The sequence below is a fragment of the Gambusia affinis genome, linkage group LG11 (genome assembly GCF_019740435.1).
Source record: "Gambusia affinis linkage group LG11, SWU_Gaff_1.0, whole genome shotgun sequence".
Lineage (NCBI taxonomy): Eukaryota > Metazoa > Chordata > Actinopteri > Cyprinodontiformes > Poeciliidae > Gambusia > Gambusia affinis.
The window spans coordinates 25,857,252-25,883,636 of NC_057878.1; the positions used below are offsets into that span (position 1 = coordinate 25,857,252).

At 42.4% G+C, this 26,385-nt stretch overlaps 1 protein-coding gene across 1 annotated transcript in view; it reads left to right on the forward strand.

Annotated features, from left to right (window-relative positions):
- The window catches only part of ttn.2 (titin, tandem duplicate 2), a 218,530-nt gene that overhangs the window by 145,532 nt on the left and 46,613 nt on the right, over window positions 1–26,385 (forward strand). Inside the window, exons 176-212 of the mRNA XM_044131634.1 lie at window positions 162–385; window positions 626–776; window positions 1,457–1,738; window positions 1,828–2,130; window positions 2,233–2,538; window positions 3,065–3,346; window positions 3,909–4,096; window positions 4,584–4,695; window positions 4,784–4,922; window positions 5,111–5,274; window positions 5,358–5,509; window positions 6,107–6,263; window positions 6,371–6,652; window positions 6,738–7,037; window positions 7,131–7,424; window positions 7,566–9,570; window positions 10,195–10,882; window positions 11,815–12,079; window positions 12,166–12,492; window positions 13,717–14,001; window positions 14,630–14,929; window positions 15,010–15,312; window positions 15,800–16,075; window positions 16,167–16,466; window positions 16,910–17,212; window positions 17,944–18,243; window positions 18,331–18,618; window positions 19,015–19,317; window positions 19,964–20,266; window positions 20,351–20,656; window positions 21,171–21,458; window positions 22,242–22,532; window positions 23,292–23,579; window positions 24,327–24,914; window positions 25,494–25,598; window positions 25,683–25,880; window positions 26,011–26,307. Of these exons, the coding sequence (XP_043987569.1) occupies window positions 162–385; window positions 626–776; window positions 1,457–1,738; window positions 1,828–2,130; window positions 2,233–2,538; window positions 3,065–3,346; window positions 3,909–4,096; window positions 4,584–4,695; window positions 4,784–4,922; window positions 5,111–5,274; window positions 5,358–5,509; window positions 6,107–6,263; window positions 6,371–6,652; window positions 6,738–7,037; window positions 7,131–7,424; window positions 7,566–9,570; window positions 10,195–10,882; window positions 11,815–12,079; window positions 12,166–12,492; window positions 13,717–14,001; window positions 14,630–14,929; window positions 15,010–15,312; window positions 15,800–16,075; window positions 16,167–16,466; window positions 16,910–17,212; window positions 17,944–18,243; window positions 18,331–18,618; window positions 19,015–19,317; window positions 19,964–20,266; window positions 20,351–20,656; window positions 21,171–21,458; window positions 22,242–22,532; window positions 23,292–23,579; window positions 24,327–24,914; window positions 25,494–25,598; window positions 25,683–25,880; window positions 26,011–26,307 (11,943 nt within the window). The remainder of the gene's footprint in view (window positions 1–161; window positions 386–625; window positions 777–1,456; window positions 1,739–1,827; window positions 2,131–2,232; window positions 2,539–3,064; window positions 3,347–3,908; window positions 4,097–4,583; window positions 4,696–4,783; window positions 4,923–5,110; window positions 5,275–5,357; window positions 5,510–6,106; window positions 6,264–6,370; window positions 6,653–6,737; window positions 7,038–7,130; window positions 7,425–7,565; window positions 9,571–10,194; window positions 10,883–11,814; window positions 12,080–12,165; window positions 12,493–13,716; window positions 14,002–14,629; window positions 14,930–15,009; window positions 15,313–15,799; window positions 16,076–16,166; window positions 16,467–16,909; window positions 17,213–17,943; window positions 18,244–18,330; window positions 18,619–19,014; window positions 19,318–19,963; window positions 20,267–20,350; window positions 20,657–21,170; window positions 21,459–22,241; window positions 22,533–23,291; window positions 23,580–24,326; window positions 24,915–25,493; window positions 25,599–25,682; window positions 25,881–26,010; window positions 26,308–26,385) is intronic.

Here is a 26,385-nt window from a genome sequence, read left to right on the forward strand (position 1 = left end):
GCTTCAAGACTTTGTTAAATTAGGTTTTACTATTTAGCGCCATGTTTTGCGGACGGATGATTATTTGTTTGTTCAATGCTCTCACTTCCGCCAATGAGTTGAGTGTTTTTAATCCTTATAATGTTGCATCCAAACTGAAACTTTACATTTTCTTCATGTAGAGCCTCCAGGGCCACCTTACCCGAAGGTGATGGACTGGACTAAATCAACGGTGGAGCTGGAGTGGCTCCCTCCCTCTACAGACGGAGGGTCCAAGGTGACAGGTTATATAGTTGAGTTGAAGGAGATAAACAAGGAGGAAGAGGAGAAGAAAGCCAAGAGGAGGCTGCTGTTGAGCGAAGCTGAGGAAGAGAAGGAGCCTGAGAGCGACGAGAGCTGGAAGAAGGTAGAGTCTCTTCTGAAGTCTAAACTACAAAAACACCAAATCTTTCCAAGTATTTTTGGTTTATTTTCTAGTTTTCATCAATTTTAAGGAATTATTGACTCTAAACAAGCGCCTGTATCTCGGTGAAAAGTTACTTGTAAGTTAGTTTAGCCTTTTTTCAAGTAATAAGAAAATTGCACCAAAAATACTTGGTGAGGTGTTGTGTTTTCTCAGTACTGATGTGTTTGTGTGTCTCTGCAGGCAAAGGACATAGAGATCAGAGGAACTAAGTTTGTTGTGACCGACCTGAAAGAAGGAGGGCTGTACCAGTTCAGAGTCCGGGCCGTGAACTCTGCTGGCGTGGGAGACCCAGGTCTCGTGTCTGAGCTGATCGAAGTCAAAGACAGAACAAGTAAGGATCCGATCAACAACCGTTAAAGTGTGAACATATAAACTTCAAATAGGAAATATCATGTAAAATTAAAATTTTGCACATTTTTGTATTTCCATTTGAGACTCAACTGCTCCTAAAAATTATTCAAGCACTTTTAAAAGAAACAGAATTTTTTGGTAAGAAGTTCATGTTTTTTGGTGTCTAGAAACTGAGCTGTTTCAAAAACCTATCAAAACGTAAGTCACATTCGACAGGCACTGCGCCATTACCTAGCAACCCCAGCCAAGTTCTGCCTGTCACCTAGCAACACAAGCTAAGTTCCAGCATATTTGGTCAGCTGGTTTCACCGCTGTATGCGCTGTACAACAGCTGTTGGAAAAGACAAGGGTTTTGTTGTTGACTTGTTGGTTGTGCAGGAGGCCCTACTTCTGCTTTTCAAAGATGTTCATATGGTTCCGTCTGTTTGGAGTCATTTTTACGTGTGAGGGCAAACGTTGAGTTGGGGGCGGAGTGGCCAGCTGCAGCCTATTTGGATTTAAAGTGATACAAGGCCCTAAAACAGCTAAAATGTCATTATCTAAAAAATATCTTGTCCATAAAATATAATAAACATGTTTTGTATGACCTAAAGCCCTATCCTAACCTGTTCAGGGAAGAATAATAGGCCACCTTTAATTAAAAACTATCTCCATCCCCAGTTCCTCCTGAGATGGACCTTGATGCCTCAGTGAAGGAGAAGATTGTGGTCCATGCTGGCGCCACTATCCGCATCATCGCCTATGTGTCAGGCAAACCCGCCCCGCAGATCACCTGGTGCCGTGACGATGCCGAGGTGCCCAAAGAGGCCGTGGTGGAGACGACGGGCATCTCTAACTCTCTGGTCATCAAGAACTGCAGACGGCAACATCAGGGCATGTACACACTCAGCGCCAAGAACGAGGGAGGCGAGAGGAAGAAGGCCGTCATCGTTGAGGTTCTCGGTGAGTGAAAAGTTCAGGAAGAAATTTTATTATTTATCTTTCTACAGACAGTTCCTGACTGTTGGACTTTGTCCCTCTTCTTCCCTAAGATGTTCCTGGACCTGTCGGTCTTCCCTTCGCTGGTGAGAATCTGACCACCGACTCCTGCAAACTGACCTGGTACTCCCCTGAAGACGACGGCGGCTCGGCCATCACCAACTACATCATCGAGAAACGAGAGTCCGACCGAATGGGCTGGACCTCGGTGTCCTACACGGTGACGAGGAACAACGCCGTGGTGCAGGGACTGATTGAAGGCAAGGGCTACTTCTTCAGGATCGCAGCTGAGAACATCATCGGAATGGGACCTTTCATCGAGATCGACAAGATGGTCCTCATTAAAGACCCAATCTGTAAGTCCAAAACAGAACAAAATTTAAGTATTTATAGCTTACTCTTCGGAGCTATAAATACAGAAAATCTGCAGCTCTGAAACTAATTTCTGTCTCCTGCAGCCGTCCCGGAGCGTCCAGAGGACCTGATTGTCACAGGTGTTACCAAGGACTCCATTTCTGTTGCCTGGAGACCACCCAAATACGACGGTGGTGCAGAGGTGACCTCCTACGTCCTTGAGTCCCGAATGGTGGGCCGTGACACTTTCACTCGGATCGGAGGCGAGGACAAGCTGTTGGACAGGAAGTTCACGCTAACCGGACTGAAGGAAGGCTCGAGTCACGAGTTCAGAGTCTCAGCCGTCAACCAGGTTGGGCAGGGCAAGCACTCCTTCCCCACCAAACCTGTGCAGTGCAAGGACGAGCTCGGTGAGTCACACGCAAACTTGATCTTTTATTTATTTAACCAGGTGAGGAGATTGATAACAAATTTTCATTTTCAGAAAACATTAAAGAAAATGCAGCAGAAAACAAAAGAATATCATTAAAAAACAGGAAAAAATACAACCACTAAAAGTATTACAATACACATAAGAAGTCAACCGTTTTTAAAAGCATATACATTGAACATGTGCTGTGGCTTTTACTGAGTTACTTAAATGCTGAAGATAGCGTACTGAAATTTTGTTTTTGTAAGTTGTCCCAATCATTGGATGCAGCAAAATAAAATAATGTACAAACTGTTAATACGATAATAATGATGAATTTATTAGAACACAAAATATGAATATTGTTGGAAATGTTGATAAGTGAGCGAAAGTATGGAGGAGTTTGACAAAAGATAGTTTTATAGATGAATTTGTACCAATTTATTAATCTGCATTAATGGAGGCAAATGTTAATTTATTCTTCCTATAAAAGCATGTAATTTCAAACTGCTTTTGTCCAAATTCAGAACCACCTATTTTGGACCTGGACTTCAGAGACACGATGATGGTCAAGGTGGGAGATCCATGCATGCTATCAGGACGTTACAGCGGCAAGCCAGCCCCGACAATCACCTGGACGAAGAACGACGAAGAGCTTAAATCAGACGAAGAGATCAACCTTCACAGCACCGCACACCACCTCAGCCTGAACATCAGCAAGGCCAAGAGAGAACACAGTGGCCGCTACTGCGTCAGCATCGAGAACGCCGCCGGGCCTCGCACCGGAATCTGCACCATCACTGTAGTCGGTGAGTCACAACGAGACACAATCTTCAGTGGTCAGATCTCCAAATACCCCAAAAATAATAAGATATGTAAAAAATGAAAACCTGAGAGGTGCTACTTTTATTAGTCTGGCTATTGCCTTCCTATGTAATTCTGCTAGATTCTAATCTCCCTTCAAGGATTTCTCCAGTTGAACTCAATTTCCCAGGATGCATTTCATCCTGGAAAATTGAACAGAGTTATTGATTGAGTTAATCTGAAGTTGATTGCTCTTAACAAACAACTAACAGTTAATTGATAAGTGGTACTTTTCTTCAAAAGTTTTATTTTGTATCAAGAGAGGGCCAAATGTCTTTCCATAATATAAGTGGTTGAATTTTTCAAATGCTGAATTTTAGCAAAGAATCACATTATATAAAAAAAATTTTTGTCAGCTGTTACATACTGACTGAATACAATTGTAGTTTTCTCACACTATTTAACTTGGGCAACCGTAAAAATCAATCATTTATTGCCACAGTTTAAACTTGTGTGATGTGAAGATAAACTTTAGTTTTAATTTGTGCGAGTCTTTCCTCCTGTCAGACCGTCCTCAGCCACCAGAGGGCCCCGTAGTGTTCAATGAAGTCTACAGGAACTACATGGTCATCTCCTGGAACCCTCCTCTAGATGACGGCGGCTGCGCCATCTCCAACTACATCATCGAGAAGAGAGACACCAACAGAGACCTGTGGATGCCCGTCACCTCTTCCTCCACCAGAACCTCCTGCAAGGTCAGTTTTATTCTCCAAACTCTTGAGCAGAAAAAATACTTAAATAAATATTCATAACCCAGAGACACAGTAGCGTTTTTTCTGTATTTTCTGGTTTGGATGAATGTGAAAAAAGACGGTGTGGATAAAGGATTTACTGTTATGCAAGGTTATTTTATAACTTTTTTAAGCCGATTCAGTATTGAAAGCCTTGTGCTCATTATCAAAGAAGAAAAACAAGACTCACATGTCTGACAACCCAGCAATAGTAGTAAGTCCTTCCAATGAGAGTCAAGCCCCCTGCTGTCCACTAAATAGATTGCAAGCTCAGAAAACTTTCTGTGGATCTCAGTGTTTAGGTTCTTCTAATAGTTTTAGCTGGAATAGAGAGAAAACCCATTTTCAAAAAAGTTACCAGAAAACTCTGGAAGCTTAAATGTTTAAAATTGGACAATAGACGATTGGAAGGATTGACCACACCCCTATTTGTCACTGCGTCCTAATACAGGTGCCAAAGCTGATCGAAGGTCGTGACTACATCATCCGGATCATGGCTCAGAACATGTACGGCATCAGTGACCCACTCCTGTCAGCGGAGACCAAAGCTCGAGATGTCTTCAGTAAGCTGACGCTGAATAAACAAATCCATTCTCCAGGTAGGATAAAAGTTAAAATGGTGTCTGACCATTATATATGTATGCATTACAGAGGTGCCTGATGCGCCAAAGCAACCCACAGTGAAGGAAGTTTACCATGACTGCGCCCTGATCAGCTGGGAGCCACCTGCTGATGGAGGAAAACCAATCACAGGTTACATTGTGGAGAGGAAGGAGACCAAGGCCAACAGGTACATTATCCCACAGCGCTAATAAGCAACAATTGTAACTGAGAAAATACAAGGTACAGCTTCTTACATGACCGAAACATTTCCAAGAAGATGGGAAGATTTCATTTTCCAGGCACATTATCTTCAACATGTGAAACTTCCATGTTTCAGATTATTTTAAAAAATGGGTGAAATGGTTATTTTTGCAGATGGGTTCGCTGCAACACAGAAAGAATCTACCCCAAAGTGGAGTACTGTGTGACAGAGCTGCTACAAGGCTGTGAATACGAGTTTAGAGTCAGCGCTGAGAACGTGGTGGGAGCTGGAGACCCGAGTCCACCATCCAAACCAGTTTTTGCAAAGGATCCCATCGGTAGGCTTACTTTTTAAAACTTTTAATTTTATAAGCCTTATGCGGTTAGCAGTAATAATGACTGAAGAACTCTTCTGCCTCAGTGAAACCTAGTCCACCTGTCAACCTTCGCGCCATCGACTTCACCAAAGAGTCAGTGACTCTGTCCTGGGAGCCGCCCACCGACACCGGACGAGGCAAGATCTTCGGATATCTGCTGGAGTTCCAGAAGGCCGGGCAAGAGGAATGGAACAAGGTGAGATTAAGGGTGGAGTCGGTCCGATCGGGGAACAAAAGTGCAACATTTGCACTACCCTTTACAGAAATTGTTCCCTTCTTCACCTGTGGGGGCGCTGCATCAAGAACCTCGGAAGGAAGTGTAACTTAGAAACAAAAAAAGTACCATCAGATTTTAGTGATTGTAGTATTTCTTTTTTGTTGTTGGTAAAAAACTTCAAGGCATTTCTCCCGCTAGTGCTAGACTCATGCATTTTTTTGGTTATATTTACCCATAATGCCCAGTGCTTTAGTCCTCTTACTGCTTTTGGAGCAATCTTAGGTTTGCTTGACATTCACACACGCATTCAAATTGCCCAAGAGTTCATTTTAGCTGAACCAAGACTGAGGTTTGTAGGCTTTAAGCTTTTTTGATAAACATCAGAGTTTGATTTTACATTTACACCACCCCAAACGAAAAGGACTTTCCACCCAAACAAATAGGATGTTTAATAAAGTGGCCTAAACAAGGCTGGTGTAAATGCACTATTGTTTTTTATCTGAAGGACCTTGTCTGCGTCTCCTTATTCTTTGAGAAAAATAAGATGGTCAGCCTTCACCCTTCTTTGGCCAACAGGTGAACCAGACTCCAGATTCCTGCCACGAGACCAAGTTTAAGGTGATAGGCCTGGAAGATGGTGCTCTGTACCGTTTTAGAGTCATGGCTGTCAACGCAGCCGGAGAGTCTGACCCAACCAACCTGAAGGAGCCAGTCAGAGTACAGGAGAGACTTGGTGAGTGAACAACTTCTAAATCTATCTAACTCCACAACAAACTAAATTGTAGGTGATTTTTATCATATTGGAAATAAATTGGCATAATTTGATATCTTTTATTGCAGAGCCTCCAGAGTTGATTCTGGATGCTGGAATGACCCGAGAGGTGAAAGCCATGGCTGGTACTCACATCACCCTGATGGCCACCATCAAAGGCGTGCCATTCCCCACAGTCACCTGGAAGAAGAACGATGCAGAGGTTCCTACCAGAGCTGACATTGAGACAAACCAGGCAGGTACAAAGCTGGAGATGAGATTCTGCAACCGTGGAGACTGCGGAGACTACACTCTGACCGTGGAAAACCCAGCTGGCTCCAAGACTGCTACCTGCACTGTGCTGGTTCTTGGTAAGTATAGCATTAAGGTAGACAATGAACAATAATAGAAATGTCGCCTATGAAGCGTTCCTCATTTTCTTTCTATTATCTTAAGATAAACCTGGTCCTATTCAGCACCTCCGGGTGTCTGACATCAGAAGTGACTCCGCCTACCTGTCATGGAAGGATCCGGAAGACAATGGCGGGTCTCGCATCACTAACTTTGTGGTAGAGAAGAAAGACACTGCATCCACTCAGTGGGTTCCTGTCTGCTCCACCTCCAAGAAGCGCAGCATGATGCTAAAGCACTTGATGGAGGGCACATCCTACTCATTCAGAGTTGCTGCTGAAAATCACTATGGCCGAAGCGAATTTGTTGAGACACCAAAGGCTATAAAGGCAATGAACCCTCTCTGTAAGTATCAGAACAGTGAATACTTATTCAATAAATACTTTTTATAACTACTTTACCTTACTTACTTTACAATCTTGTCATTCTGTGCTTCAGTCCCTCCTGGTCCTCCTAAAGACCTGCATCATGCTGATGTGGACAAAACAGAGGTCTGGTTGGCCTGGAACTGGCCTGATCGCGATGGAGGAAGTGAGATCACTGGCTTCTTTGTGGAGTATCAGGAAGAAGGAGCCAGAGAGTGGGAAGAATGGAAGACTGAGAGCATCCCAGAGAGTCATGTTACCGGCTTGGAGGAAGGAAAGACTTACCGCTTTAGAGTGAGGACTGAAAATGCCATTGGCCTCAGTAGACCTGACACCACACTGCCCATCCTCTGCCAGGAGAAACTAGGTAGGCAGCAGAAAATAGACACCACTCGATACACCAATGTACAACTTTAGTTATTCTATTATTATCCATGTGTCTTTATTTGTGATACATCAAATTAACATGAAAATGTAGAGTAATTTGTGTGTTTCTTTGTTCTCATAGTCCCTCCAATCGTCGAAGTAGATGTTAAGCTGATTGAAGGCATCATTGTGAAGGCTGGCACCACCATCAGGTTACCAGCTATAATGAGAGGAATCCCTGTTCCTGCTGCCAAATGGTCCATTGACGGGGAGGAAATCACAAGCCAGGGCAAAATCAAAATCGATACTGACAATTTCTCAACTGTGCTCAACATCAACGAGTGTACCAGGAACCACACAGGCACCTACCTGCTCACTGTGTCCAATACGGCAGGGACGAAAACCGTGGCCCTGAGTGTAACTGTTTTGGATGTTCCAGCTGCACCTATTGGACCCGTCAACATCATGGAAGTCAGTCCAGACTCCATGACGATTGAATGGCGCCCTCCCAAGGATGACGGCGGAAGCCCCGTCACCAACTACATTGTGGAAAAGCGAGAGTCCAGCAAGGAGACTTGGGGAGGCGTTAGCTCTGGCAGCCTTGAAACTCAGCTCAGGATTACTCGCCTGCAGAAAGGAACAGAGTATGTGGTTCGCATTCGTGCCGCAAACAAGATGGGAGTCGGTGCTCCACTAGAGAGCAAGCCAACCGTGGCTGAACACACCTTCATGCCACCCAGTCCACCTGGTAAACCACAGCATTATGATCTGTCTGAAGATGCTGTTGCAATCGGATGGACCATGCCTCTAGCTGATGGTGGCAGCCAGATCACTGGCTACCTCATAGAGCGCAGACACAAGGGAGGAAAATGGATTCGTGTTAATAGGACTCCATGCAAGGACCTCCGATACAGAGTCCAGGGTCTGTTTGAAGGAAATGAATATGAATTCAGGGTGTTTGCAGAGAATATTGCTGGCTATAGTGGTCCTTCTCCTACCTCTGACCCTTCCAAGCCCTGCAGACCCATCTCCGTCCCAAGCTCTCCTATTAATCCCAAAGTTAAGGATTACAGTAAGAACACCGCTGACCTGGTCTGGACCAAACCCTCCAGAGACGGAGGCAGCCCCATCCTTGGCTACACAGTGGAAATGAAGAAAGCCGATACCGAGGAGTGGAAGAAAGTGAACCTGGATGACTTCATCAAGCAGTGTGCTTACAGGGTGAAGGGTCTGGAAGAAGGTGTGAGTTACAGTTTCAGAGTCTATGCTTCAAACATGATTGGAGATGGAGAGCCAAAAGAAATACCACAGTCAATCACCGCTCAGGATATCCTCATCCCTCCTGAGATTGAAATGGAGGCTACCTGTCGCGATAGGTTAACCGTGCGTGTCGGCCACAACATCAACATTATTGGCTACATCAAGGCCCGTCCTGATCCTGAGGTCATTTGGTCAAAGGAGGAGACGGTTCTGGAGAACAGCAAACGAGTGACCATCATCCAGAACCTCCCGGTGGTTCACCTCAGGGTAAAGGAAGCTACGAGGAATGATCATGGAAAATACACACTGAAGGCTTCAAACGAGGGTGGTGAGGCTTCCTGCACTATCACGGTTAATGTGCTGGACAGACCAAGTCACTGCCAGAGTCTGCACATAACCTATGCCACCAAGGACTCATGTATGGTCAACTGGGAGGCACCAATCGACAATGGTGGGTCTGAGATCACCAATTACATTGTGGAGTGCCGTGAGCCCAGCATTAGCATGTGGTCCATGATCTCTTCCAACTGCACCAATCGCAAGATCAAAGCCAAACTGATGGAGGGCCATGAGTACCTGTTCCGCGTTTGCGCCGTCAACAAGCTGGGACCTGGCCCCAGTGTGGAGACCAAGACCCCTCTGCTGGCCATTGACCCCATTGAGAAGCCTGGTGAGCCAGAGAACTTCAGAGCCACCGACATTGGTAAAAACTTTGTCTATCTGAGATGGAGGAAGCCCGACTATGACGGTGGCAGCCCCAACCTCTCGTACAACCTGGAGTGCAAACACAAAGATGCTGAACAGTGGGAGAAACTCAACAGTACCACACTAACAGATACCTTTTTCTTGGCTGGCAAGTTGGTTGAAAACCAAACCTACACATTCAGGTAAATTAAAACTTGATAATATTTCTAAGAAAGATTCTTTGTTTAGCACATTTTTACTAGGACTGGATGATATGGCTGAAAAACATAACACAATAATTGATTAGGTTTTTGTTTTAGCTATCTGAAATACAACCAAAATGATGGTGTGACCTTCTGTTTTACCCACAGTTTACACTCTACGCTTCTGTTTTTTAATTTTAAGCAGTTGTAAGGCACAATGGCAAAACATGAAACTATTGCTGCACAAGTTACTCAACAAGTTGTTGCTAGGCAACCACAAGTTACCCAGCAGATAGTTGCTAGGTAAGCCAACATCGACTGAGTTAGTTGATGCCACCAGCCTTGCTTAGCTAGCAGTGAAATCAATAGTTAGAGGTTTTCCTCTTGCCTACATTCCCCAGAATGCTGTGTGGTTTTGGATTGGAGTTCAGTGAAATCATTGAACATTTTATCAGACGTATTTTCTATTGGTGTAGATCGCGTCTTGATCACAATATAAATTATTAATTTATTCTGCAGCCCAAGATTTTACTGAGAGATTTAACTTTTTTTTTTCTTGTGATTTCTTCCCTAGTACCTTGAACAAGTGTTTTTGAAAATAAAAGTCTTGTGTTTTTTACTCAGGGTACAGACTGTGAATGAAGGTGGAGAAAGTGCCTGGGTAAAGATCCCTGACATTGTGGTGAGGGAGGAGATCCAGAAGCCAGTCATTGACCTGAAGGTAGCTGGAACTTTGACAGTGAAGGCTGGGGAGTCGGTCAGGATGGAGGCTGCCCTTAGAGGAAAACCACAGCCAGAAGTCAAGTGGACAAAAGACAAAGCTGTGGGAGACAATCCCAGAATGAGCTATGAAACTGGTTCAGATTATTCCAAATTTCTTCTGACCAAGTCCAGACGCTCAGACACCGGCAAGTACGTCGTCACTGCCACTAATACAGCTGGCACCTTCACAGCTTATGCAAACGTCAACGTCTTGGATGTGCCGGGACCAGTGAGGAACCTGAGGATCACCGGCATCGGAGCTGACAAATGCAGAGTGGTGTGGGACGGTCCAGAGGATGATGGAGGCTGCGAAGTGGGCAGTTACATTTTGGAGAAATGTGAGACCAGGAGAATGGTCTGGTCCACATACTCCGCCTCTGTAGTCACTCCTTACTGTAACGTCACCCGACTGGTGGAAGGTAATGAGTACATCTTCAGAGTGAGAGCAGAGAACAAGATGGGAACTGGCCCTGCCATGGAAAGCAGGCCTGTAACTGTCAAGACTCAGTTCAACAGACCTGGACCCCCCGACGCCCCTGAAGTTACTAAGGTAAAGTTAAGGCCTCGATTTGAAAAGGTTGCAGCTGTAGAAAGTAGGGATGCACGTTATCAATTAATAGGTTAATCTTAAAAACTGAGTTTTCTCCTGCATCAAGAGGACAACATTTTTCACAATATGCTGAATTTTAAAAGATGATTGACTTTTAACATTATTTTGTGAAAGCCATGTTAAATACCGAATAAAAAGAAAATTATGGTTTTTGTACATTATTAAACTGAGCTACATTTATAAAATATAACGAAACAGAAAAATTTTATGTTCCTGAATAAAAAAAAATTGAAGATGAAATTAATATAATGTACACTTAAGTCTTTACAAACAAAGATGTTTATGCAGAAGAACCGTGTGTTGCTCTTGAATGAATATTAAAACTTTGCTCCATAAAATGCATTAACTCAGCAGAAGCCCTCAAAATCAACCTTGCTTATTGGCCTAAGGTTGTTTTTTTATCATGTTATAGTTTTTCTCCGTTATCCCCTTCACTGTTCTGTTAACAACACATCCTGGCTTTTGTTGTAATCATCTTTAAACAAGACGTTGACACTGCTCCGCCATGCAGCTTGGCTGAAAATCTTAAGGCAGCGACTTGAGGGCCTTGTTGAGATTTTATATTTCAAAACAAAACCACATAAAGTGCATTTTGCATCCCACACTGCACTCTGCTTGGACTGTTTAGCTTTCCCATTTTTGTATCCCTCCGCCATGTTTCTTTCTCTTACAACTGGCTCCACTTAAGTATGATCAGTGATGCCCTCTGCTGGATAGAGCCCAAACTACAACATTGAAAGAAGGTCTAAGCAGATATGTTAATCAATTGGAACTCATTTTAATGTAATAAACTGTAAGTTTATTCATTGTTTGCATCCCTACTAGAAGCAAGTTCCTTGGTCACTGAACTATTTGCTGTTTTTGTGATGCAGGTCAGTAAGGAGGAGATGACTGTGGTCTGGGCTCCACCTGAGAACGATGGAGGAAAGTCCATCACCGGCTACATTCTGGAGAGGAAGGAGAAGCGGGCGGTGCGCTGGGTGGCTTGCACGAAGAGCCCCATTTCTGAAAGACGCATGAAAGTGACAAACCTGATTCCAAACCATGAATACCAGTTCAGAGTGAAAGCAGAGAATGAGGTCGGCCTTGGAGAACCAAGCAAAGCCTGCAGACCTGTTGCAGCCAAAGATCCTATTGGTTCGTTCCGCTCACCATACAGTCTGGAATGTCTCCTCCTTAATTTTCCATTCATCACTGTCTTATGTTTTCACCTCTACCTTCAGAACCACCTGGACCGCCAGCAGGCCTGAAAGTTTTTGACAGCACAAAGACCTCCATTACCCTGTCCTGGTCTAAACCTGTGTACGACGGCGGCGCCCCCATTATTGGCTACAGCCTGGACTTGAGGCTGAAGAGCGACGCCGACCCAGAGAAACCCTCAGAGGGCTGGAAGAGAATCGATACCCATGGCCCGCTGGTGATCACAGAGTTCACTATTGGCCAGTTGGATGAGAAACAGGAGTATGAGTTCAAAGTCTCCGCCCAAAACCAGGTGGGCTGGGGTCGCCACGCCTACCTGAAGGAGGCAGTGTCTCCCAAGGAGATCCTTGGTGAGTCTATGCACTTAAAAGGTTGTATAAATGTGGGAAACTCTGACAAAAATGCAGAATTTAACAAACAAAATGTAATCCACAATAAAACATAACTGGCAGATAAAGGCGAGTTTTATGAAAAACTTTTCTGTAGTTTTTGTCAGCACAAAAAGTGGAAGTGCAAGAATTAGATGACTGTTCATAAAGAAGCTATTTAGCTAGCTGCAGTTAGTCATGTCTACTAAATCTTTAACATTTAAATAAATAAGTAGAAGCAGCACTTGAAGGTGATTCTTCAATCATGTGTTCCTTTTGGAAAAGAATGAAACAAACTTTGCTCATTTTTGGTTAAGCAACGCAAACAGCTCAAAATCAAAAAACTAACAATCCTTACTTCAATGGAGACTCCTGTGACAGATAGAAAGAAAAAAAATTAACAAATGTCCAGGTCATTATGGAACTGCACACATTTTCTACTACTTAACTTTTATTTTAATTTGACAAATATTTCAGAGTTCAACTCTAAAGCATTTTTAAAGGGCAAATTTTCTTTTATGTTAAAAAAACAAAAGAAAATGTATTGCTTTGCACATACTGTGCAAAAACATAAGCATTTTTATTGCACTTTTTAGTATCTTAGTATATCTTAGTACACTTAGTAAAATAAAACTCTTACAAGTAATTTTCAGCAACATATAATGTCTCAATATTGAAAAAAAACATACTAGCTCCACTGACAGGTTATTTAATTTGTAACATGAAAAAAATATCTTGCTATAAGTGAAATAATCTCCCAGTGGAAATAGTATTTTTTTCATCAATATTAAGGAAATATTAACTTGAAAAAAGTTTCAATATCTTGCTGAAAAGTTACCTGTGAGTTAGTTTTATCCGATTTCAAGTGTAGTAACATATTTAGACCAAAAGATAAACCATAAAATAAGATTTTGCTTTTGCTGTATTTTTGCAGAATAAACAATTTTTAAAAAACTATTTTCTGTTTCATTGGTGACACAAAAAAACAAGAAATGTAGCTCTAGCTATTGATTTGTTAATCTTTTTTTTGTTACTTTTTGGGTTAATAAATATGGTTGAGATGGAATAAATGGAATTCAGAAAAACTGAAACAGAAAAATTTTGAAAAAAAATCATGTGAATTTCATAGGGTCCTATAAACTAAAATAGCTCATTTTTAGGACTTTACCTGAACTCACAGAGTTATTTGTGCTTTCATGACAACAGAGGCCCCTGAAATCGAGCTGGATGCCAGTTTGAGGAAAGGCCTCGCCGTCAGGGCTGGGTGTCCCATCCGGTTGTTTGCTGTGATCAGAGGAAGGCCGGCACCCAAGGTGACCTGGAAGCGCCTGGGTGTGGACAACGTCGTACGCCGAGGTCACGTGGACCAGGTCGACACCATGTGCTTCCTGGTGATCCCTGAGAGCACCAGAGAGGATTCTGGGAGATATTCACTGACTCTGTCTAACTCGGCTGGAGAGAAAGCAGTGTATGTCCGAGTCAAAGTGCTTGGTAAGAACAGGAAGCCATTGAATGACCCAAACTGTTGCTTGTCTTATAGACTCATTGCATGTTATTGTTCACATCTGGAAATTTCACGCATGCACATAACACAAAAGGGCAAAGAGACGATTCTTTTACTTTCCATACATAGTCGTGTTGTCGCGATAGAACAATATTGTTGCCAAAATTAAACCTGGAGATTAGGTATTAATAATTCAGCGCGGTGCATCACAACAAAGGTAAAATAACGCAGAAAACCATTGAAGAACAACTCAAAGACACTTTTTTCTTACTCTCTGTGTCAGTTACGCTGCACACAGACCTGTTAGTATAACAACAACTCCACTAATGTATCAAGATTCAATACGAAAAGTATAAACATTTCCAACACAAAGAGCAATCCACAGAAACCATGGCGTCCTTTTTTATTGTATATGTCATGAAAAGGTTTAAGTTTTAGCATGGTATGATGACAAGCTAACAGCTAAAACCAATGGTAGTCATCGTCAGCAAATAACTTTTTGCCCTCTAGCAGGTAGCTGGGTGGAAGGATCTTTTACACAGGATGACACATTGCAACTTGTCTATAAAATATGCCTGATCTTAATCAACTAATTTGATTTCTAACTCTATCCAGACACTCCTGGTCCGGTTGGTGGTTTGGACGCTACCAACATAACTAAGACAACCGCTCAGCTCTCCTGGTTGCCTCCGGAAAATGATGGTGGCAGCCCCATTGTTAATTACATTGTGGAGCAACGGGAAGTGGATAGAAAGACTTGGACCAAATGCATAGAGGACCTGAAGAAAACCAGCTTCAAGGTGACCAGCATGACGCCAGGCATCGAGTACTACTTCAGAGTCATGGCGTGCAACAAATACGGAATTGGAGTGCCTCAGGATTCTCCCAGGTCCTATCTGGCTGTGGATCCTATAAGTAAGTATGGCCTACAAAAATATGTGGATTGATTGTATTTATTTAATTTTTGTCTAATAATTGCCTACTTTTAAATCAAGGTGAGCCAGACCCACCTAAGAAGATGGATGTGTTGGAGATCTCAAAGAACAGTGCCACGTTGGGCTGGCTGAAGCCCCTCAGAGACGGAGGAGCTAAAATCAACGGTTATGTCGTTGATTATCAGGAAGAGGGAGCTCCCGAGGACAAGTGGACACCTTACTCTGTCGTCAAAGATCTGACCATTGTGGTGGTTGGTCTGAAGGAAGGAACGAAGTACAAGTTCAGAGTGGCAGCAAGAAACTCGGTTGGAGTAAGCTTGGCCCGCGAGGCGGAGGGAGTGTTTGAGGTCAAGGAGCAGCTCAGTAAGTAGATCAGCTTATCTGCAAAATAACAGATTCTTGTGAACACTGGTTTAATTGTTGCTGCTCCTCGTGTAGCAACCTCAGCGAACCCCAACCCATTACTTAAGGACCCAAATTGAGCTCCAGCATGTTTGATCAGCTGGTTTTACTGCTGTATGTTCTATACAATGGCTGCTGGAAAACACAAGTGTTTTGTTGTTGATTTACTATCCAGAAACCACTTACTGCAATCTTGTTGATTGTGCAGGAGGCTCCACTTCTGTTTTTCAAAGATGTATCATTGCATCTGTTTTCAGCCATTTCATGTATGAGTGTAAACGGTGGGGGGCATGGCCAGCAGCAGATTATTGGTGTAAAATTTCCAGAAATTGTACTCAAATAAGAGTAACAATATTTCATAATAAAGTTGCTAAAGTAAAAAGTAGACTTATCCAAACCTGTCAGAGGAAGCATAATAGGTCACCTTTAATATTTTCTTTGCTTTCAGTGGCTCCAAAGATCATTATGCCTGAGATTGTTACGGTGAGGGCCGGATCGAAAATGGTGATCGAGGGCATTGTGGCTGGTAAACCGGCTCCTTTCTGCAAGTGGAAGCAGGGCAATGAGGACGTACTGACCTCAGATCGCCTGTCAGTCGTAAAGACTCTGACAACCTGTACCCTCATCATCAAGAACGTGAACAGAAAGGACAGCGGCTACTACAGCCTGTCTGCCGAGAACAGCACCGGCAAGGTCAACCAGATCCTCAGAGTCATCGTCCAGGGTCAGCTGAAGCACCCATCACTGCTTCTGACAACATAGCATTGACATATTTAAATTATTTCATCAATAACAACGTCCTCTCCATTTCTCAGACATCCCTGGACCTCCAGGTGGCCCTCTGGAGATCTCAGAATTGGATATTGATGCTTGCACGCTGCTCTGGAACTCCCCAGAGGAAGATGGGGGCAGCCAGATCACCAACTACATTGTGGAGAAGTGTGACATCAGCCAGGGTGACTGGATCACCGTTTCAGTTTCCTGCACCAAGACCAGCTTCCGAATGACCAAACTTACAACTGGAAAGGAGTACTGGTTCAGGGTCCGGGCTGAGAACAAGTCCGGCATCTCTGAGCCCCTCTACTCTGAAAAGATAATTGCCAGATATCCGTTTGGTGAGTTTCTTTCATTATAAGGTGAATAGGAGTAAGATGAACCATTTTTTTTATCCAACTAATCATTGGAATATTTGATAAATGAATTAATTGTTAGTTATAGCCATCATAGTAAGTTTATGACCAAATGCCTTAATTTACCTCAAAGCTACAATTTTGACTTTATTTCTTTGATTTATGACCTCATATTGTAGCTCTCTTTATAAAGCAAATTTAAAATATCTATTAAGGTCTAAAGTCAGTTACTATGCTAGACTAAATACATTTTCAAGAATGAAAAACTTTTTTTTAAGAAATAAAAATCTACTAAACACTTTACCCAGGAGGTTTGGTCACATGATCAATGTTTTTCTTTGTTTTCTAGCAATAAGGGCTGACTCAACTTTCCTACCTTTTCAGATGTGATGTTATGTGTTAATGTTTTTGGGGTTTTTTTCTCCTAGATCCTCCAAGTGAACCCAGAAACCTGCAGATCAACAAGATCAACAAGGAATTTGTCATTCTGTCTTGGGAGCGTCCCAGCAGCGACGGTGGAAGCCCCATCACTGGTTTCTGCATCGAGAAGAAGGAGAGGAACAGCCTGCTGTGGGTGAAGGCTAACGAGTCTGTGGTCAAAGCCACACAGTACACCTGCACCGGCCTCATCGAGGGCCTGGAGTACACCTTCAGGGTGTCGGCCTACAACATGGCTGGACAGGGAACACCCTGCAAACAGACCGACTACATCACTGCCAGAACGGCAGTTGGTAAGTGAATCTGTTCTCACCTCAGTTTCTAATTAGGAAAAGAAAAGCCCAGCATTTTATTTTATTTCAGTAGAACGTCAGCGCAAAAGCAAACAAAACTATATAGAGAATATGACTATAATGTTCATACAATATAAATTTGAACAAATATTTTCTCACTATAACAACTTAAATGTCTATTTTGGTAGCATAATATATTTTAACATGAATTATTCTTCCAGATTGATCATTAAGTTACTTCAGTATTGTTGATTACTTTTATGCTTATTTTTAGTAAATATAACTGATGATGTATCTGTTGGGAGACTTTCAGTGGTGTGCTCAGACATTTTGGGGGTCAGGGACTCATGAGGTAAAATGGGAACCTTAGTAAAGAAACTTCTTTAAAAGGAAAAGCCTGAACATCACATTGTTTAAAATCAATAGCCAAATGCTGTCTTGTACGACGGCGTGAAAATAGAAAACTAAAATCCTGAGAATAAAGTCATAAAATTACCAGGATAAAGTCAACATTATAAAATAAAGTTGTACGAGAATGAAATCTTAATATTATGACCTTATTCTCCTCCCAGTGATTACAACTGGGTTTAAGTATGTGCTGCTCTAGGGTTGTGGCAAGGACAACACAAACAAGTCTGGTTTAGCTTTGGATTCATCATTTAAAATTCATGTTAAAGAGGATCAAAACCAGACAACATTGCACATGTGAAACCTTTCCGTTTTCCTTCCAGACCCACCAGGTAAACCCGAAGCAATGGATGTGACCAAGAACTCTGTCTCTTTGGTCTGGAGCCGTCCCAAACATGACGGCGGCAGCAAGCTGATTGGCTACCATGTGGAGTACACTAAGGTGCCAGAGGACAAATGGACTTGCTGCAACGCCAACTGCATGAACATCCAGACTGAGAGCTACGTGGTTCAGGGCCTGGAGGAGGGTCAGAGGTACCAGTTCAGAGTCATTGCCAAGACTGCCATCAATGTCAGCCTCCCGTCTGAGGTGTCGGATCCCATTGCTGTCATTGCTGAGAATGGTACGGTTCTGCTCAACATTAAACCCGTAAAGAACAAATCAGATCCAATGGCGGGTCTTGAACTTCCTCCCTCTGTCTCCTGTACAGTTCCACCCCGCGTTGAACTGGGCGTCAACATGAAGAGCCTCATTGTGGTAAAGGCAGGCGACCACGTCTCCCTGGACGCCGAGGTTCACGGCAAACCGCTGCCTAAGGTGAGCTGGAAGAGAGACGGTGTGCCACTGGTGATCGCAGAGGGAATGAAGGCGACGCAGAAGAAACACGTTCATCTGCTGGAGCTCTACTCAGTCACCAGGAAGGAGACTGGAGACTACACCATCCTCGCTGAAAACCTGAGTGGTAGCAAGTATGCCACCATTAAGGTCAAAGTGCTGGGTAAGCTGCAGTAAAAACAGTGATATGAATTGTCCTATTAATCGTAATTAATCGATTATTGAATGCTCCCTTAGGGTTGTGTAATTCTAATTATTTGTTCTTCATAAAGATTTTAATGTGAAAACCCTTCATAAGTATTGTTAACTGTTTGTGGATTCCTTTAGCTTTAAAAAGAACTTTGTATCATTTTGCCTCAAGTTAATTAAATAAAATTCATGTTTAGGATTATTGAAGAAGCAAGTACAAATATTTGCAAAATGTGCTGTTTTTTATCCGATTAATTATCAGCATAATCAATAACTAAAATAATCCTTAGTTTCAACCCTACTGAAAAGCTCAACAAGCCTTAAATGCATTCATATTTAAAATTCAACCTTTCTTCTTCCTGCTCTGCAGACAAACCCGGCCCTCCAGCCTCAATAAAAATCGCCAAAGTGTTCGCCGACCGTGTGAAGATTCGCTGGGAGCCTCCACTCGCAGATGGAGGATCTGAAATCACCAACTACATTATTGAGAAGCGTGAAACCAGCAGGGCCAACTGGGCGCTGGTAACCGCTAACATCCACGGCCACAATACCGACTGTTCAGTGGAAAAGCTCATCGAGGGTCATGAGTACCAGTTCAGAGTGAGTGCTGAGAACCAGTATGGTGTGGGAGACACCATCATGACTGACGCCGTAACCGTGAAGAACCCATATGGTAAGAATACATTTTTCTATTTTTGTTTGTATGAGTAAAACTGTTTATCTGAAAAACTTTGCAAACAAAATATATCAATGTCTTCATGTAAGTTTTAGTTGAACCCAGAAAGACCATCATTGGGGAATATATATAAAATATAAGGCAATTTTCTGTACCCTCCTCTTGACTGATTCTTGTCCTTTGATATTTTTTAAACTTTAAAAAGTTTAAAATGCTTTCTTAATAGCTCTATGTTGTTTTTTCTTACAGTATGAATACCTTTTTAAATTTCTAAACAAGTAAATATGACATTTGAACAATTTGAAGCCACGTGCTCCATTCTTGTTGGTTGTGCAGGGGGTTCCATTTCTGCTTTTCAAATATGTATTACTGTATAATTGCACATCTAATTTAAATTCCCTTTGGAATCAGCTTTGTATTTTTTAATTGAATTTGAATTGAATGAGTTTGTAGGTATTTTCACGTGGGAGTGTAAACGTTGACCTGCAGCAGCTTTTTTGGATTTAAAGTGACAAGACATGTTTTGTATTTTCTATGAAACTATCCTTAACTGCTTGTCAACCTGGTCTTCAGTATGACCAGTATGGATCAGTATGTCCACATCTGATGGAAGAGACTTTCATGCCTTTATCTCTTCCATCAGATGTTCCTGGGCCATGTGAGCCACCGGTCATTACCAACATCACCAAGGACTCCATGACAGTCAGCTGGAAAGCCCCCGCCAATGACGGCAAAGCTCCCATCCTGGGTTACCTGGTGGAGAAGCGTGAGGCCACAGAGTTGACCTGGGCTAAGGTTAACCGCCGACCTGTTATCGACAGAACCATCAAGGCAGCTCAGCTGACCGAGGGCTCAGAGTACGAATTCAGAGTCATCGCCTTGAACAAGGCCGGCCTGGGCAAACCCAGCGACCCGTCCAACGCCGCTCTGGCTGTTGACCCCGTCTGTGAGTGTTTGATTGGCAGAAAAACGTAACTGAAAATATCCCTGATGTTTGTCAGACTTACAAGCTTTGTGTGTTATTCTTAAGATCCGCCTGGCCCACCTGCGTTCCCCAAGGTGGTGGACTCTACCAAGCATTCGATCAGCCTCAGCTGGACCAAACCAGCTTACGATGGCGGCTGTGAGATCATTGGATATCTGGTGGAGTGCAAGCGAGCTGACGCTGAGGAGTGGACCAAGTGCAACGTCCCGAAGAAACTCCAGGCCACCAAATTCGTGGTGACCAGCCTGATGGAAAACACAGAGTACCAGTTCAGAGTCACTGCCGTCAACAAGATTGGCTACAGCGATCCCAGCGAGGTTCCTGGAAACCACATGGCAAAGGACATCCTGAGTATGTTCATCAGACGTTTGCTGTGTGTAGGCCTGTCACAATTAGTAATAAGTCAATTAATCTCATGACAAATTAAAATGAGCTCTATCACTGAAGAGGCTTCCAGTGTTTTTATTTTGAAAAACACTGGAAGCATTTGACACCCAGTATGAAGTAGTTAGTTTGCAGTATCTGACACTTTGCCTGTTTCCCTGTCTGTGCTGAATTTGAAATGCAGTTTTGGTTACCAAGACTTCATAATCCATTTGGATTCTTGTTTTGTTTTTTCTTTTGTATATTTAAAATGTTTTCCAGTCCCATTGTTAAATATTCTTTAGAAATTAACTTTATTTTTTTTATCTTTGAGTGAGTATATTTGCGTTTACAAGCCAATATTATTATTATATTAGTTGAAAAGAGTCTCAAAATGACAATATTACAGTTTATTGCAATAATTTCTGGGACAATTTATTGTCCAGTAAAATGACTTAAAGGCGGGGTAACTTACATATTTTAATAATCTGCCTCTCTGCAGTTGCCCCTGAAGGTGAGCTGGATGCTGATCTGAGGAAGGCTTTGGTTCTGCGAGCCGGCATCACCATGAGGCTCTACGTCCCGCTGAGGGGACGCCCGGCGCCCAAGGTGACATGGACAAAGGTGGACGCCAACCTGAAGGAGAGGCAGGGCCTGCTGATCAAAACGTCTGACTGGGACACCCTGCTAATGATTGAGGACATTAACAGATATGATGCAGGCAAATATGTCCTGTCTCTGGAGAACAGCAGTGGATCTAAGAGTTACACCATCATAGTTAAAGTCCTCGGTAAGGATTTGTCTGAGAACACACGCTGCAAACAGTTAGGGTTCAATCAGAGGCATTGCATTACAGTGAATAAATGTAAACCTGGATTTGTTTTGAACTGTTGTTAAAAAAAGAGCAGTTACAGAAACATATTTATGTTAAGCTTCAACAAATATGATTACACTACAAAAACACAAAATCTTCCCAAGTATTTTTGTCCAATTTCTAGTGCAAATATCTCACTATACTTGACATAAAACAAACTAACTTACAAATATCTTTTCAGCAAGATATAGGAATATTATATTGATAAAAAGAAAGTACCAGATCTACAGGCAGATTATTTCACAAGAACAACAAGATACCTTGTTAAAAGTGAAATAATCTGCCAGTGAAATTAGAACTTTCTTTTACAACAATATTAAATAGTTATTGACTAAAAACAACCTCCTATAAGTAATTGAAAGGTTACTTGTAAGTTAGTTTTGTTTTATATCAAGTCCACTAGAAACTAGACTAAAGTACTGGGCAAAATTTTGTGCTTTTGTACTAGATCCCTGAAGGTGTGTTTATTTTTATCTGACACCAAGACGTCCGCAACAGATCCTTTAATTACGGCAAGTTATAAGGTGGAGCCTTCATGAAATCAAATCCATAAAATCAAATCACCTGTCAGTGGTCATAATGTTGTGCTCATTTTATGCATGTAACCTAATGTAAATAAAAATTACCATTTAGGTTTCTATTTGTTCTTTGATACCCTGATCAGCTGACTAAAGTTTTCTGCTGCTCCTCTCCACTCAGACTCACCTGGACCACCTGCCAACCTGACTGTGAAGGAGACCTCCAGGACTCATGCCTGGATAAGCTGGGAGCCACCGCTGATCGATGGTGGAAGTCCAGTAAAAAGCTACGTTGTGGAGAAACGTTTGGCTGAGAGGAAGGCGTGGACCTGCGTCTCTGCCGAGTGCCACAAGACTTCCTTCAGGATCACCAATCTGGAGCCGGGTCAAGCATACTGCTTCAGAGTTCTGGCTGAAAACGCTTATGGCATCGGAGAGGGCTGCGAGACGGCAGGCAGCGTCCGGGCCTCAGGTAACGATTTATTATACTTCAGAGAAGCGATTTTGGTCGACCGTCTGAATCCAAAATTATTCATTCAATCAGAAACGTACACTAAAAATTTGGATGTGGGATTAACTTTAGTAATTTAAAGGATAATTAAGCCATTAAAGGGGTGACGTATTATATAAAATTCACTTTTTGACATTTTTATACTTCCATTTTAAATCTATTACCTAGCAACCCTAGCGGAGTTCTGACTGTAACCCAAGCTGAGCTCCATCATGATTGGTCAGCTGGTTTTACCGCTGTATGTGCTGTACAAGACGAGTGTTTTGTTGTTGACTTAAAAACCACTTGTTGCATTCTTGTTGGCTGTGCTGGAGGTTCCACTTCTGCTTTTCAAAGATGTGTGGTTGTACCTTCTTCTGAGGTTTTTGTGTCATTTCTTCTAGCAGTTCTTTGTGACCGCCACCACAGGCGAGAGAGTAAACAAGTTTTTCAATTAGTTTGGTTTGTTTGACACAGTGCAGTGTAAAAGCGAACCACACCAGCTTCATAATAAATGTTGCAATTTTGATCCCAAATTGAGTGGGATCTACTGGTCCATCAGGTAGAAAACACCCAAAGAGTTTCATGTTCAATTCAGATCTAAAATAAAATACACACATATGTCTTCACATTTGGAGGTTTCTTTGTATTCAGGTTTCTTAAGAGTCATGCACTGGAACTAATATCCTTTTGTTCTTATCAGAAAATACGCTTTAACCTTTTCTAAATCCTATTTTGCAGAACAACCTGGTCCAGTGACAGACTTCAGAGCCCAAAAGACCACCAAAGACTCTATCACATTGGGCTGGAAGAAACCCATCAGTGATGGTGGAAGCTACATTACCTCCTACATTCTGGAGCAGAGCGAAGGAGAGGAGAAATGGAAGGAGATTATGAAGGGCAAGAACACCAGTCACACCATCAGTGAGCTGGCAGACGGCAAGGAGTATTTATTCCGGGTCAAGGCCCTCAACGAGTCTGGAGAGGGGCCACCAACTGAGTTCACTGCTGTTGCCAAGGACCAGTTCGGTAAGGACCCCACCTGGTTAGCCTTCCTTACATACACATTTTTTTAAAAGAGTAGTATTACGTTAACTCAACATTTTCAAGCTTTACATCATGTTATAATGCTATTTCCTCTTCAAAACCATACCTGGAGCGTTGCCTTGCTTTTTTCATTTATGTTTGAGAAATTCTTTAATCACTGTGGCAACCAATTGGCTGTGTAAAACACCTGGGTGGACAAAGTCTCACCTTTGAGGCGCAGCTCCTCTTTAGTGTCACAGTTTCTGAGCACCTCCACTCAGCTCCTTCAGACTAGCAGCAGCAGCAATTACCAAAGACCTAATTGAGCTCATTGTAGGAGCTGATTCTCAGTGAAATGCTGGTTAAAACATTGTTAAAGGTTTAATAAAGAAGCGATGTTGTGATGACTTCCTGAAGGTGGAGAGTCAGAAAAAGGAGTTCCGTAAAGAGACAGAAGCCCAATTTCAAAGCGTTAAATGAAATGACCTGATACAACATGACAAAGATGGACGGAGTGGGAATCAAGCAGGCAACCCTCCAATTGTAGGGCAAACTGCTATTGTCACCTTACAAAATCACAAAGTCAAATTATCATGCGATATATGTACCATTTTTATAGGACAATCATGAACTCTTGATTGTACTATAAAGTGGCACTAAATGAGTGAAAAATACATAATAACGCCCCATTAAATGCTCTTAAATAATTTCTTATAGAAATCTTTTTAACACCTATTGGTAACATTTCAGTGCTCCCTGACTGCAACTTGAGCAGTCTTCATGATGGTTGCTGCGTGGCGAAGGAGGGCACCACCCTGCGCATCAACATCCCTGTGATTGGAGTGCCTTACCCTACCGCCACCTGGAAGAAGGGCGACATGGGACTTGGCGATTCTGGCCGTATATGTGTTGAGGCCTCCCAGGGCATTACCACTCTACTGATCAGAGACTGCCAGAGAGGAGATGCGGATACCTACACCATCAATGTCAGAAATAGCGCGGGCTCAAAGGACTGCAAGTTCCAGTTGAAGGTCGTTGGAAAGCCCGGAATATGTACTGGACCCATCAAGTTTGACGAGATAACTGCTGATGGCATCACCCTGGAGTGGGCACCACCAAAAGACGATGGAGGTGCAGAGGTGTCCAATTACATCGTTGAGAAGAGGAGGACAACAGACAACAAATGGGCCACAGTGGCTTCAGCCATCCAGAAGACCACCATGAGGGTGATCAGACTCCATGATGGAATAGAGTACATCTTCAGAGTGTGTGCTGAGAATAAGTACGGCATCGGCGAGTTCCTGAGGTCTGACCCAGTCATCGCCCAGCATCCTTTCAGTGAGTACAACTCTGATCTTAAAAACTTTACTTGAAAAATCCTTTGATTTCTCCTTTTAACTACTATATATGTCAGTCTGGTTTTTGCAAATGGTTTGACAGGTAATAAGATATTCAAATGTCTTTCAAATAGTTAAAATGGATATTCTCTGATCCAGAATTGTTCGATTCTGATTAGACTGAGGATTATTGAGTTCCAATCCAATTCTGATACATGGATTTAAATCTCTCCAGATACAGACATGATCCAACCAGGAGATTAATAATTACACTAAACCTCAGCTTGTGTTGATGCTCTTTCCATGTTATATGATATACAGTACAGGATCCCTGACCTCAGGGCAATATTCAAACATCAGGGTAGTCTGACAGGCAGCATTTGAATAAAAGGCAAATTAATTTAATTAATGTTGAAAGGTGCAGCCTGAAAATTTAGCGTTTACATTTTTCTGATGGTAAAAGTCAAAGGTATTATGAAGGTATTATATTATCTTAAATTTTTTTGTTACAGTAAGCAGGTCTTATGTTTTTATTTGTAAAGATTTTAGTGAATTAACTGATCTTTTATCTTTCCTCAAGATGTACCTGAGGCGCCAGCTCCTCCTGAGATTCTGAGCATTCGACATGAGTCAGCCATTCTGACTTGGGCTGATCCAAAAGACAATGGTGGCTCCCAAATCACTGGTAAAATATTGTTCTTCATCTCTATAAGTGGATAATCGAATGTCATCAGTCATCATTAATTATATTTTTTTGGCTTTTTTTCAGGGTATCACCTTGAGTTTAAGGAGAGAAACAGCCTGATGTGGAAGCGAGCTAGTAAGACTCCTTTGAGAGTAAAGGAGTGTAGAGTTACGGGTCTCGTTGAAGGACTAGAGTATGAGTTCAGGGTGATGGCTTTGAATGTGGCCGGCCTTGGAAAGGCAAGCAAAGTCACTGAGGCTGTTGTCGCCCTTGATCCTATAGGTGAGTCCAAACCATTTTCTTAAGTTATAAATTACACATAGGAAGCTTTCTGTTTTTATTGTAAATGCCTGAATTAAATTGTAGTGGCTTTGTTTTATTTCATGTCTTTTTTTTTATTTTGATTTTTCAGATCCACCTGGTAAACCAGATGTGATTAATGTTACCAGGAACACAGTCACTCTAATTTGGACTGCTCCTAAATATGATGGTGGCTATAAACTGACTGGCTATATGGTGGAGAAACTTGAAGCTGGTGGAAAGGCATGGATGAAGGCCAATCACATAAACATCCAGAGCTGTGCTTTCACTGTTACAGACCTGACAGAAGGAGCTCAGTATCAGTTTAGAATCAGGGCCAAGAATGCTGCTGGTGCTGTCAGTGTTCCCTCAGAGACCACCGAATCACTGACCTGCAAGGATGAGTATGGTATGTAGTTTAGAATTTAAGACTTATGCAACTTCAGATATTAAAAATCAAAGTTTTAAATGTACAATTATTGTTCAA